This window comes from Ornithorhynchus anatinus, chromosome 16, assembly GCF_004115215.2.
Source record: "Ornithorhynchus anatinus isolate Pmale09 chromosome 16, mOrnAna1.pri.v4, whole genome shotgun sequence".
Classification (NCBI taxonomy): domain Eukaryota; kingdom Metazoa; phylum Chordata; class Mammalia; order Monotremata; family Ornithorhynchidae; genus Ornithorhynchus; species Ornithorhynchus anatinus.
Genome location: NC_041743.1, coordinates 2,291,742 through 2,304,677, shown reverse-complemented (window position 1 = coordinate 2,304,677; position 12,936 = coordinate 2,291,742). Strand labels below are relative to the sequence as shown.

The window sequence follows — 12,936 nt, the reverse complement described above, 5'->3', positions numbered from 1 at the left end:
TGGAGTCAGGGCTCATGAGTTCGAATCCCAGCTCTGCCACTTGTCGGCTGTGTGACTGTGGGCAAGTCACTTAACTTCTCTGTGCCTCAGTTCCCTCATCTGTAAAATGGGGATTAAGACTGTGAGCCCCACGTGGGACAACCTGATTCCCCTATGTCTACCCCAGCGCTTAGAACAGTGCTCTGCACATAGTAAGCGCTTAACAAATACCAACATTATTATTATTATTATTACTCAGCGCTGGAGTGGGGCCAAGCGAATAGCTTTGGACCGAGTCCCTGCCCCATGTAGGGCTCCCAGGCTCAATCCCCGTTTTCCAGATGAGGGACCTGAGGCCCAGAGAAGTAATAATAATAATAATGATACTAACGTTGGTGTTTGTTAAGCGCTTACTGGGTGCTGAGCACTGTTCTAGGCACTGGAGTAGATACAGAGTAATCAGATTGTCCCACGGGGGGGCTCACGGTCTCCATCCCCATTTTACGGATGAGGGAACTGAGGCACCGAGAAGCGAAGTGACTTGCCCAAAGTCTCCCAGCTGACAAGTGGCGGAGCCGGGATCAGAACCCACGGCCTTTGACTCCTAAGCCCAGTCTCTTTCCACTGAGCCACGCCGCTCTGCCACAGCAGACACGTGGCAGAGCCGGGATTAGAACCCGTGACCTTCTGACTCCCAGGCCCTGGTTCTCTCCCCTGTGTCCGGCGTTGGCCACCGCGCTCTGCCCCGGGCTCTGACCGCAAGGCCCCGCTCCTGTGTGACCTCGGACAAGTCACTTCACTTCTCTGGGCCTCGGTTCCCTCATCTGTAAAAGGGCGATGGGGACTGTGAGCCCCAGGTGGGACAGGGACTGTGTCCAACCCCTTCGCTTGGATCCACCCCAGCGCTTAGGACAGGGCCTGGCACATAGTGAGCGCTTGACAAACATCATTATTATTACTGATAATAATAAAATGCCCCTTGAGAGCGATTCCTCTGCCCAGAGCAAGTGTTGTGGGGCAGACAGACACTGGGGACACGAGAGGGGTGAAGGGGCTTAGTCAGTCTCTCAGCCAGTTACTCGTATTCATTGGGTGCTTACTGTGTGCAGAGCACCGTACTAAGCGCTTAGGAGAGGACCGTAGAACGATAAACAGACACTTTCCCTGCCCATAGCGAGCCGTGCCCAGTTCAGTGCCTGGAAGCGCGTAATAAATATCATTTGGAGAAAAAAAATACCAGTGATGGGCTGGAGCGGGGAGAATCCGAGGATGGGCGGGTCGGCTGCGTGACCTTGGGCAAGTCACTTGACCTCTCTGGGCCTCAGCTCCCTCACCTGTCAAACGGGGATGGAGACGACGAGCCCCACGTGGGACGGGGACCGGGTCCGACCCCAGGTGCTCGGATCCGCCCCGGCGCTTAGTACGGGGCCTGGCACCTAGTGGGCGCTCACCAGATACCCTGATTATTCTGATCAGGACGTCTCGGACCCCCCCGACCTCCCCCCCACCCGGCCCCCGGCCCCTTCGGGGGTGGCGGAGAAAGTGGGTTTGGGTAGGCCTCCGGGATCGGGGGTGGGAGGCTCACAGGAAGCCCGTTGGCTCGGACGGGAAGAACAACCCGCAACAACAGGAAGCGCGGGGCGGCCGTTGCCGTGACGTCCGGCAGGCTCCGTGGCCACCGGGACAGCAGCCCCCATCCCCCCCATCCCTGCCCTCGGCCCCCCGCCCCCGGGGAACCATGTCACAGACATCAGCCAGGAAATTGTGCGTGTTCGGGTGCGGGGGCGACCGGTAGCCCAGGTCGGTCCACCCGGAGCCCCGGGCTAGGGGCCTACGTGACTCTCTCGCTCTTTTTCTTTAAATGATAATGTTGGCATTGGTATAAGCGCTCACTATGTGCAGAGCACTGTTCTAAGCACCGGGGTAGATACGGGGTCATCGGGTCGTCCCACGTGAGGCTCACAGTCTCGATCCCCATTTGACAGATGAGGGAGCTGAGGCACCGAGAAGTGAAGTGACATGCCCACAGTCACACAGCTGACAAGTTGGCGGGAGCTGGGATTGGAACCCATGACCTCTGACTCCCAAGCCCGGGCTCTTTCCACTGAGCCACGCTGCTTCTCTAATAATAACGTTGGTATTTGTTAAGCGCCTACTGTGCGCCGAGCACTGTTCTAAGCGCTGGGGTAGACGCGGGGGAATCAGGTGGTCCCCCGTGGGGCTCACAGTCTTAATCCCCATTTGACAGATGAGGTCACTGAGGCACCGAGAAGTGACTTGCCCCAAGTCACACAGCTGACAAGTGGCCGAGCCGGCATTCGAACCCATGACCTCTGAAACGATACGATAATAATCATTATGCTGCTCGTTTCAGCGCTTACCGTGTGCCAAGCACTCTTCTCAGAACCGGGGGAGATACAAGTTAATGAGGATGGACACGGCTCCTGTCCCCCACGGGGCTCACGGTCTTCATCCCCATTTTATTATTTTTAATGATAATTATGATACCTGTTAAGCACTTACTACGGGCCAAGCACTGTTCTCGGCAATGGGAGAGATACAAGGTCATCAGGTTGGACCCGGTCCTTGTCCCACATCGTAACGACGCTGGCATTTGTTAAGCGCTTACTCTGTGCAAAGCACTGTTCTAAGCGCTGGGTGGGGGGGGGATACAAGGTGATCAGGTTGTGAGCCCACGTGGGGCTCACCGTCTTCATCCCCATTTTCCAGATGAGGTCACTGAGGTTCAGAGAAGCGAAGTGACTTGCCCAAAGTCACCCAGCTGACAAGCGGAGGAGCCGGGATCAGAACCCACGACCTCTGACTCCCAAGCCCGGGCTCTTGCCACTGAGCCACGCGTGGGGCTCCACAGTCTTCGGCCCCATTTTAATAATAATAATAATAACCATAATCATGGTACTTGATAAGCGCTTACTAGGTGCCAAGCACTGTTCTCAGCGCTGGGGAGATACAAGTTAATCAGGTCGGACACAGTCCCAGTCCCACGTGGGGCTCACGGTCTTCATCCCCATTTGACAGAGGAGGCCACTGAGGCCCAGAGAAGTGAGGCGACTCTCCCGAGGTCACGCGGCAGACCCGCGGCAGAGCCGGGATCAGGACCCCGGTCCTTCTGACTCCCGGGCCCGGGCTCTACCCACCGGGCCACGCTGCTTCCTGGGGAATCTCCGGGATCCGGGAAAGGGGGCCGGGGAGCCCACATTTCGATCCCCGGGTGGCAGGTGGACCCGAGCTGTCGGGGGGTCGGCCAGGGGAGGGGCCGCCGGCCGCCTCCTCCCGGATGGTCCCCTCTTCCCTGGGGTCCGTCCGGCTTCCGGGCCGCTGACCCCCGCCCCCTCCGCGCCCCTCCTGTCCCCGAACAGTCCCGTACGTGCTGAGGAGCTGCGCGGAGTTCATCGAGACGCACGGCGTCGTGGACGGCGTCTACCGCCTCTCCGGGGTCACCTCCAATATCCAGAAACTGAGGTAGGGCCCGGCCCCGGCACCCGCGGACCACCCCCGGACGCCCCGAACCGACCGGAAAGGCCAAACCCTCGGTCGGCCGGCGACGGATCGACCGGTAGTACCTATCGAGCGCCGACGCCGTGCGGTTGCCCGACCACGGGGAGTGCGGTCCCGTGGGCGGCCGCGACCTCTACCCTCAAAGAGCCGCCCGTCCACTGGGAGCCAAACATTGGGCCGGGCGCTTAGGAGAGGGCGACGGACTTCACCGATCAGTCGTCGGGTCCCGGATCGCCCGGACGGAGACTCGCTGGCCCGCTGCCGGGGGTGGACGCTTCATCCCGACTCGGGACGAGCGTCCGGAGTCGACGTTGGAGACGGAGTGGGGACGGCCGTCCCCCTCCGACCCCACGGGCCGACCGTCCAGCCCCTCTGACCCCTCGCCCCGGCGGCCCCCTCCTCCCCCGCGGACGGACCGTCCGTCCGCCCCCGTGACCGCGCGGACGCGTCCTTTTCAGGCAGGAGTTTGTGTCGGACCAGTGCCCGGACCTGAGGCGGGAAGTTTACCTCCAGGACATCCACTGCGTGGGCTCCCTCTGCAAGCTCTACTTCCGCGAGCTGCCCAACCCCCTCCTCACCTATGACCTCTACCACAAGTTCACGGTGAGGACCGGCCACCCCCCGAGCCCGACTGGTCCGCCCCGGCGGACGGACGGACGGACGGACGGGCGGGCGGGAGAACCTCGCCGTGGCCGGCTTCCGGGCGGAGGCCGACGGCGACGCCCCGCTTCCCTCCGTCCCCGACGGGAGCCCGGTGCACGGCCGGTCCGAGATGGGATATTTTATCCGTGCTATCTGTTGGCCAGACACCGTGCTAAGCGCCGGGGCGGATACGAGCAAATGGGGCTGGACGCGGTCCAACCGCGGAGCTCACAGCCCCAACCCCCATTTTCCGGAGGAGGGAACTGAGGCCCTGGGAAGTGACCTACCCGAGGTCCCGCAGCGGACCAGTGGCGGAGCCGGGATTAGAACCCGGATCCCTCCGGGCCCGGGCTCCGCCCACTAGGCCGCGCTGCTTTCTGCCGATTCCCTGGGCTTGTTCGTTCCCTCCTTCCGTGGGCCGGTGGAGAGGCGGAGGGGGCGTCACCTGCACCCCTCTCTCTAGAGGGTGCGTTTGGGGGGTGCGGGAGGGGGTGGCGGTCAGAGGAGCCCTGCCGGGAGTCTCCGACCGTCTCCCCCCGGTCTCCAGGATGCCGTCTCCCACTGCCCGGAAGAGGGGCGCCTGGCCCGGATTCAGCAGGTCATCCGTGAGCTCCCCGCCCCCCATTACAGGTCAGGGCTCCCCGAGTGACCCCGGCGGCCCCGCTCCCCCCCCGGCCCCGGAGGGGGACGAGGAGGAGGAGGAGGGGGGCGGGGGGCTCGGACCGAGCCGCGGAAGCGAGCGGAGGGTGGGCGGTCAGCCCAGATCCGCGCGGGGGGCCGGCCGGAGCCCGACGTCCGTCTCTGCGCCCGGACGAAGCCCGGGTCTCCGGGTGGGGTTGTGGGTCGGCCCTGTCTCCGGGACTCTCTCCGTGTCTCCGGGTGCGTGTCCAGATGAACCCTGTGCGTGTGTCTGGGTGTTGTCCGTGCGCCCGCGTGAATCCCGTCTTTGTGTGTCTCTCTGTGCGTCTTTGTGCGATTCTGGATCGACCTCGCCCCGTCTGTGTGTGTGTGTGTGAGAGTGTGTGTCTGTGCGCGTCCGTGCGCCCGGATCAATCCTGCCTTTGTGTGTCTCTCTGCGCGTCTCTCTGTGTGATCCGGGATCGACCCCGTCTCTGTGTCTCCGCGGGTGCCCGGACGACCCTGGGCTCGCACCCCGCCACGGCGCTCAGCACGGCGCCTGGCACACAGTGAGCGCTTAACGAAGTACTCTCTCCCAGTCTATTTATTGCCACCGTTCTGCCGTCCGTCTCCCCCCTTCCGGACCGTGAGCCCGGGGAGGGCAGGGATCGTGTCTCTCTGGGGCCCAACGGTCCTCTCCCGAGCGCTTAGTACGGTGCTCTGCACCCAGTCAGCGCTCGGGGAATACGATCGGTTGAACGAACGAATGAATGGAGCGCCACAGTCATTCATTCGGTCAGCGAAGCCCGTCTCCGTCAGGACCCTGGAATACCTGATCCGACATCTTAGCCGCGTCGCGTCCTTCAGCCGACTGACAAACATGCACGCCCGGAATCTGGCGCTGGTGTGGGCTCCCAACCTCCTCAGGTACCCGCCCTCCCCTTCCCCTTCCTCCTCCGTCCCTCCGGAACGATGACCGCAGCCGGGGTGTCCGTGGAGCGCTTACTACGGGCGCCGGGTGCCGTGCCCGGCACGTGGCGAGCGCTCGACGGACACCACGGCGACGGCAATCCCGGCGCTCCGCCCCCCCCCCCCCCCCCCCGAAGGCGGACCCACCGGTCGGCGGGCGGGTCGGGTGGGTGGGCGGAGGTCCCGGGCCACCCCCCGACGCCCGGGTTCCGCGGCCACCCCCGCCCAGGTCGAAGGACACGGAGGCCGTCGGCTGCAACGGCGACGCGGCCTTCCTGCAAGTGCGGGTCCAGCAGGTGGTCATCGAGTTCATCCTCAACCACGTGGAACAGATCTTCAGCCCCACCGACGGCCCCCCGGGGACCCCCCACGGTAACCCCGGCCGCACCCCGGCACCGCCCCTTCGGCTCCGGACCTCTTTCCCCGGGAGCCGGCCTCTTGGGGCGTGGGGGTGCGACCGTGCGATGTGGCCGGTGGTTATCGGGGCCCGGGGCGGGGGGGGGGGTGTTCGCGTCCGGCTGCGGTTTAGGCCTGGATACGCGTGCGTGTCTCTACGTGTCCGGTTGTCGTCTGGACCCGTGTGTGTAGTCGCCGTTTGGGCCGAACGTTGGGGAGGCACAACGGAGGCGGGAGGGGGCCTCCGACCGGGCGGCCCCGGGGCGGGGGGGGGGGGGGCGCGCGCGGGACGCGCGGCGAGCGGCGGGGCGCTGTCCACGCAGAGAACCGCCCGGTGGTGAAGAGCCTGACCCTGCCGTCGCTGTCGTCGGCGTCGATGAAGCTGGTGTCCCTGGAGGAGGCCCAGGCCCGCGGCCTCGGCCTCGGCCTCCCCGCCCGCAAGGAGCGCAGGGAGAACAGCCTCCCCGACATCGCCGTCGCCCCCGCTCCCGCCGCCCTCTTCCACACCGTCCTCGACTTCCCCGACAACAAGTCAGTGGGCTCGCCCGCGTGCCCGCCGGCCCCCTCGGCCCTCGCCTCCCCTCCCCGCCGGCCGGAACGCCTCCCCGGCGGCTCCGAAGCGCTCCGTCGCCTCGCCGCTCTCACTCGTCCATTCGTTCCTTCCATCGTACCTACCCGGCGCTTACCCGCCTCCGGCCCGGCCCGCACGCTCCGCTCCCCCGGTGCCCGCTAACCTTCTCGCGTCCGGCTTCCGCAGACGATCCCTCTCCCCTCCCTCAAAGCCTCATCGGAGGCCCCCTCTCCTCCAAGAAGCCTTCCCAGACTCAGCCCCGCTTTCCTCTTCTCCCGCTTCCTTCCGCGTCGCCCCGTCCGTCCGCGTCCGGCCATTCATTTCTTTCCGTTAACGTCCGTCTCCCCCTCCGGACCGTCAGCCCGTCGCGGGCGGGGGGCGCGTCCGTTCGCTGTTGCCCCGACCTCTCCCGGGCGCCCGGCCCAGCGCTCCGCACGCGGTAAGGCGCCCGACAGAGACGGCCGGCTGACGGCGGGACGCTCTGCCCTCGCCCCTTGCAGGAGGAAGCTCTCCAGCAAATCGAAGAAATGGAAGTCGATATTTAACCTGGGCCGGTCGGGGCCGGACGCCAAGACCAAGCTGAGTCGGAACGGAAGCATCTTCGTCAGGGGACAGAGACTGACCGGTCGGGCCCCGTTCACTCCTTCATTCTTTCATCCTCATTTATGGAGTGCTCGCTGCGTGCGGAGCACTGTACTAAGCACTCGGGGGAGGACGACACGACGTCGGTCGAGGTCCCCGTCCAAACGTAGAAACGACGTAACGCCCCACCCTCGGGCGGCTTACCGCCCGCCGGAAAAGTTTACGCTCCGTCGCGCTACTTGGCCTCTCGGGGCCTCGGTTCCCTCGTCCGTAAAATGGGGGATAGAGACTGGAAGTCCCGCGCGGGACCGGGACCGCGTCCAACCCGACTCGCTCGTATCCGCCCCGGAGACCGGTTCGGCGCGTGGCACGTGGTAAGCGCCTAACGAGTACCGGAGTTATTGGTCACTTGGCCGTCGTCTCTTTTCCAGAAAAAGCCACCATCCGGCCTGCAAAGAGCATGGACTCCCTGTGCTCTCTGCCCGTGGAAGGTGAGGGGTCGGGGGTCGGGGGTCGGGGGGAGACGGGGGCCGAGGCCACCGACGCGTCCCGTCGGCCCCAGCGACGACACCCCCCGTTCGCGAGCCGGGTCGCGCCGGGGCCCGGGCTCCGCTGGGCTCCCCGAGGGCGGTCCGTCGGTCAGTCCTATCCATTGAGCGCTCGCTTCATTCGTTCTATCGTATTTATTGAGCGCTCACTATGTGCGGAGGACTGTATTGAGCCCTTGGGAGAGGACGGTACAACGATAAACACATTCCCTGCCCACGGTGAGCTTAGTGTGTGCAGATGACTGTACCGGGCACCGGGGAGAGTCAAGTAGAACAGTAAATAGTCACATTCCCTGCCCCGAGGAGCTGAAGGTCTAGAGGGGAAGGCGGACACCAACAGAAATGAATAAATGGCAGATACGGACGTCAGCGCCGCGGGGGATGAGTAAAGGGAGCCAGTCCGGGCGAGGCAGAGGGGCGCGGGAGATGAGGAGGGGGGACTCGGCGCAGCGGGGGAGAGGGCGCGCCTCCAACGCCCCTCCCTTCTCGGCGGGTCTGCCCCAGGGGACGACACCAAGGGCGTCCTGAAGCGAACCCTGGCGACCGGCGGCTTCTTCGTCCCGGCCACGAAGCGGCCCCCGGCCGGGCCCGGCGGCCCCGGGGACCCGAGCGGCGAGGAGGAGGCGGGCGGCGCCTGGGGGCCGGCGGAGGGAGGGTCCCCCCGCGCCCCCCCGGGCCGCCCGCCCCCCGAGCAGCTGAAGGTGTTCCGCGCCCTGCAGCCCCCCGAGCCGGAGCAGGGCCCCCCGAAGATGCTGGCCATGTTCTACACGTCCGGCGAGGGGGCGGCCCAGGCCCAGGCCCAGGCCCAGGCCGGCTTCGGCCGCTTCCCCGCGGCGGAGGGGTCCCCCCGGCCCCCCCGCCAGGCGCTGGACATCTCGGAGCCCTTCGCCGTGTCCGTGCCCCTGCGGGTGTCCGCCGTCATCAGCACCAACAGCACGCCCTGCCGCTCGCCCGCCCGGGGCAGGCCGCCGCCCCCCGGCCCGGAGGGCGAAGGGGCCGCAGGTGAGAATAACCGCCCCGGTATCTCGCTACCAGCCGGGCACCGGACTAGGCGCCGGGCTGGATGCCCCGTGGGGCTCCCGGCCTCCATCTCCTTTTCAGAGACGAGGTCACGGAGGCCCAGAGAGGAGAAGCGACTCGCCCGAGGTCACACGGCCGGCCGGGGGCGGAGCCCGGATCGGAACCCACCTCCGCCCCCCGGTCTGCCGGGTGACCCGGGGCGAGCCGCTTCGCTTCCCTGGGCCTCCGTTCCCTCATCTGGAAAACGGGGATTGGGACCGGGAGCCCCACGGGGTAACCCTTTCTCGTTAGCTTGTATGTAACCTCGGCGCTTAGAACGGCGTCTGGCAGATGGTAAGCGCCGCCAGACACCACCGAGGAAAAAAAGGGCTCGAAGAGCCGGCGGCCACGCAGGCTGAGTGAGCGTGGGTGTGTGTGTCCGCGTCTTCTCCCTCCCAGCTTCGGTTCCCGAGCAGACGCGGGCCGCCACGGAGCCGGAATCGGAGGCCGCCGCCGCCGCCGCCGGGACGGCGGGGGCCGAGGCGGAGACGGAGGCGGCGGAGAGCCGGACGTCCGAGGCCGGCGGCCAAGACGGGGTCGTCGGCGTTGCCGTCGACGTCGAGCCGCCTCCGCGGCGGGACCCGGACCCGGCCGGGGCCCCCGGGGAGGCCCGGGCCGGGGAGGAAGACGCGCGGCGGCCAGTAGAGAGCACGGGCGCCCCTGGCCAATGGAGCCCCGGCCCGCGGGAGGCCGCGGGGGTCCGGGCCGAGCCCCCGGGTCCCCCCGAGGCGGTGAGGAGGCGGCCTGGTCTTCCCAGCCGGGGGGTGGGGGGGGCGAGCGGAGGCGGAGACGCGTCCGGCGGGAAGGGCGCGGGCGGGGACGGCCGTCTCCGCCCGGGGAGGGCGGGACGCGGGACGGCCGGGGCCCGGAGAGGGGAGGTGACCCGCCCAGGTGAGGCGGCGGGCCCCTGTGGGGGGAGAGACCGCCGGCCGGCCCCCCGAGCCCGACGGGCAGGCGCTGAGGGGCGCGGCGGCCGCTGTCTTCCAGGACGAGGACCGCCTCTCGTGGCCGGACCCGCACCTGGAGTTGAAGATCGTCGAGGCGGAGGAGATCCCGGGCCCTGAGCCCCCCTCCCCGCGGACGGACGCCGCCGCCCCGGACGTCCGGGGGGACCCGCGGGACCGTCCCCCGACCCCCGAGCGGCCGGCGGCTCCCGGGGTCCCCCCGGGGCGGGCCGAGAGCCCGGAGCCGGCCACGCCGGGCGCCGAGGGGCGCGAGGACGAGGCGCTGTCGGACGGGGCCCCCCAGGGCCCGGAGCTGGAGGAGCCCTGGGAGGAGCCGCAGTGGGTCACCAGCCCCCTGCACTCGCCCACCCTCGGGGAGGACCCCCCGCCCCCGCCCCGGCCCCCGCTGGGCCGCAGCCACTCCCTGGACGGCGCGGGCCCGGCCGGCGCCCCCGTCCTCCGGCCCCGGGAGCCCCCCGGGGGCCCGCCCGGGGGCCGGGGGCCGGAGACCCCCCGCGTGGCCCCGGCCCCCGCGCCCGCCCGGGGCCGGGCCCGGCCGGCCTCCCTCGACCTGGACGCGGCCTCTCCCGCCGCCGACTTCTTCGCCTTCCAGGCCGCGTGCTCGGGGGTCCCGGGGGAGGGCGGCGCCCGGCGGCCCGGCGCCCCCGGCTCCCGGGAGGAGGACGCGGACCCCCCGCCCGCCACCCCCGCCGTCACCGGCCGCCGCAACTCGGCCCCGGTCAGCGTGTCGGCCGTGCGCACCTCCTTCCTGCTGCGCATGGGCCGGGCCCGGGCCGTGCCCGTCGTCCCCCCGAAGGTCCAGTACACCCAGGTCCCGCGGCCGCTGCCCCCGGCCCCCGCCGCCGCCCCCCGGCCCCCGCCCGGCCGCCGCCCGGGGGACGGGGACGAGGAGGAGGAGGGCGAGGAGGAGGAGGAGGAACGGGCCCCGACGGGCCCGGACTCGGCGCCCCCCGAGGCCGCCCCCCAGGACGCCCCCGTCCTCCGCCGGAAGCGGGCGTCGGACGCGGGCAGGCCCGGGGGCGCCCCGCTCTCCTCCAAGATGGAGCGGTCCTCGGGGGGCTCCACGCCCTTCTTCCGGGCCAGGCCGGGGCGACCGCAGAGCCTGATTCTGCTGGGCCCGCCCTTCCCCGTCACGGACCCCCCGTCGGCCGCCGACCCCCGCGGGGCGGGTCCCGCCCTCCCGGACGCCCCGGGGCCCTGCGGCGCGGAGCCGGGCCAGGCCCCGTGGGTCAGCCTCAGGAACAAGATGACCATCCCCAAGAACGGCCAGCGGCTCGAGACCTCCACCAGCTGCTTCTACCAGCCCCAGCGCAAGTCGGTCATCCTCGACGGGCGGAGCGGACGGCAGACGGAGTAGGGGGCGACCCCGGCCCGCCCGAGCGCCCCGCCGGCCCCTTCCCGCCGCCGGGCCGGCCTTCGGGTCGGCCGCCCGCCCGCCTCCCGTTCCCGCTCCGGGGCCCGGTGGGCTCCCGCCCGTCCGCCCGCCTCCGTTCCTCCCCCCGCCTCCGGGGGGCTCCCTCCTCGGCGGGGTGAGACCGGGCGAGGGCCAACGGGGGCGGGCCAGGCTTCGGCCAAGCGGCGCGGGCCTTCCCCGCTTCCCCCGGGGTGGGGACGAGGCACCGACACGCTCCCGCTCCGGCTCGGCCCTCGCCGGCCCCCCCGGTAGAGGAGGGTCTCCCCCGCATCCCTCCCACCGTCGGTCGAGGGCAAGTCGCCGCGGACCACCCCCTCTCAGGCCCCCCGCGACGGCATCGTCAAGCCCGCCCCCGGACGGTTGCTGGTTTCCGAGCCCCGGAGGGCCTCGCCTCCTCGGAGGGGTCAGGAGCCGATCCGACGGGCCCCCCGCCCCCCCCGGGGGGTGGGACCGGCCGGGAAGGCCCCTCCGCCCGTCCCCCAGATCTCCCCGGCCGCCCCCGAGCCGCGGCCCCCCCTCCGACCGCGCTTGAAGGAATCAGAAGAGCGTCAGGCCGGCCTCTCCGGAGGGCCTCGCGGGGAGACGGGTCAGGGGTCGGCGACGTCTCCCGCCCGTCGGGTACCGCCTGAGGCCGGGAGGCCGGGGGCCTTCCTGCTCGAGAGCAGACGGGCCCCGGTCAGTCGGGGCCCGCGGTGCCGGCGAGCCAGGATTTTTTTTCTTTATGGGATCTGTGAGCGCTTACTCTGTGCGAAGCACCGTCCTAAGCGCCGGGGTGGACACCGGAGAATCGGTCCGGCGCCGGTCCCCGGCCCGCTCGGGGCTCCCGGTCTCCATTTCACAAGAAACGAGGGAACCGAGGCCCAGTGAAGTGACTCGCCCGAGGTCACACGCCGCAGACGAGTGGCGGAGCCGGGATTAGAACCCACGACCTGCCGACCCCCAGGCCCGGGCTCCACCCTCAGCCGCTTCGCGCGCTTTCGGTTCTCGCCCCTAACGCGCCCGCGGGGCCTCTTCCTTATCGGACTCCCAAGGCGGGGGCCCGGCGCCGTCGATCGGCGACCCCGTCCTTGCCGGTTAACGTGCCATTCTGCGTATAACCTACGTATTTATGGAACGACCGCAGGTCGACCGAACCCCGGACTTCCTCGGTTTCCAACCGCGCTTCCGGGACCGGGGGAGGGGGTGGGCGCGAAGACCCGGGCCCCTCTCTCGGCCCTGCCGTCCCCCCGCGGCCCGAGCGGAGCGGCCAGCCGGGCATCGGGGCCGAGCGGCGAGGTCGGCGCGGGGCCGGTGCTGCCGGCCCAGCTTTAAGAGCCCTCGAAGGCGGGGTGACCCCGAGCCGGTCAGTCCTATTTATCGAGCGCTTACCGTGTGCCGAGCACTGCCGAAGCACTTCGATAGAACGGAGCGGGTGGACGCCTTCCCTCCTCCCCCTCTCTCCGGCGCCCCGGGTCGCCAACCCCCCCGGTATCGTTTTTATTCCGGTATCTGTTGCGCGCTTACTACGCGTCAGGCACCGTTCTAGGCGTCGGGGAGACGGAGGTTGATCGGGTCGGACGCGGTCCCCGTCCCATCCGGGGCTCCTAGGGGGGAAGACTGGCATCGAGTCCCCATTTTACAGACGAAGAGAGCGAGGCCCAGAGGAGGGAAGCGCCCTGCAGGCGAGGGGCGGAG

The 12,936-nt window shown here is 69.1% G+C and overlaps 1 protein-coding gene across 1 annotated transcript in view; it reads left to right on the top strand.

The window, feature by feature from the left end:
• Nucleotides 1–12,936, top strand: part of ARHGAP31 (Rho GTPase activating protein 31) — a 25,087-nt gene extending 12,151 nt beyond the window's left edge. Inside the window, exons 2-13 of the mRNA XM_039914344.1 lie at nt 3,360–3,462; nt 3,957–4,101; nt 4,688–4,770; nt 5,578–5,685; nt 5,957–6,099; nt 6,447–6,654; nt 7,195–7,319; nt 7,708–7,767; nt 8,329–8,826; nt 9,283–9,614; nt 9,871–10,281; nt 10,336–12,936. Coding sequence (XP_039770278.1) covers nt 3,360–3,462; nt 3,957–4,101; nt 4,688–4,770; nt 5,578–5,685; nt 5,957–6,099; nt 6,447–6,654; nt 7,195–7,319; nt 7,708–7,767; nt 8,329–8,826; nt 9,283–9,614; nt 9,871–10,281; nt 10,336–11,205 — 3,086 coding nt within the window. The 3' untranslated portion in view covers nt 11,206–12,936. The remainder of the gene's footprint in view (nt 1–3,359; nt 3,463–3,956; nt 4,102–4,687; nt 4,771–5,577; nt 5,686–5,956; nt 6,100–6,446; nt 6,655–7,194; nt 7,320–7,707; nt 7,768–8,328; nt 8,827–9,282; nt 9,615–9,870; nt 10,282–10,335) is intronic.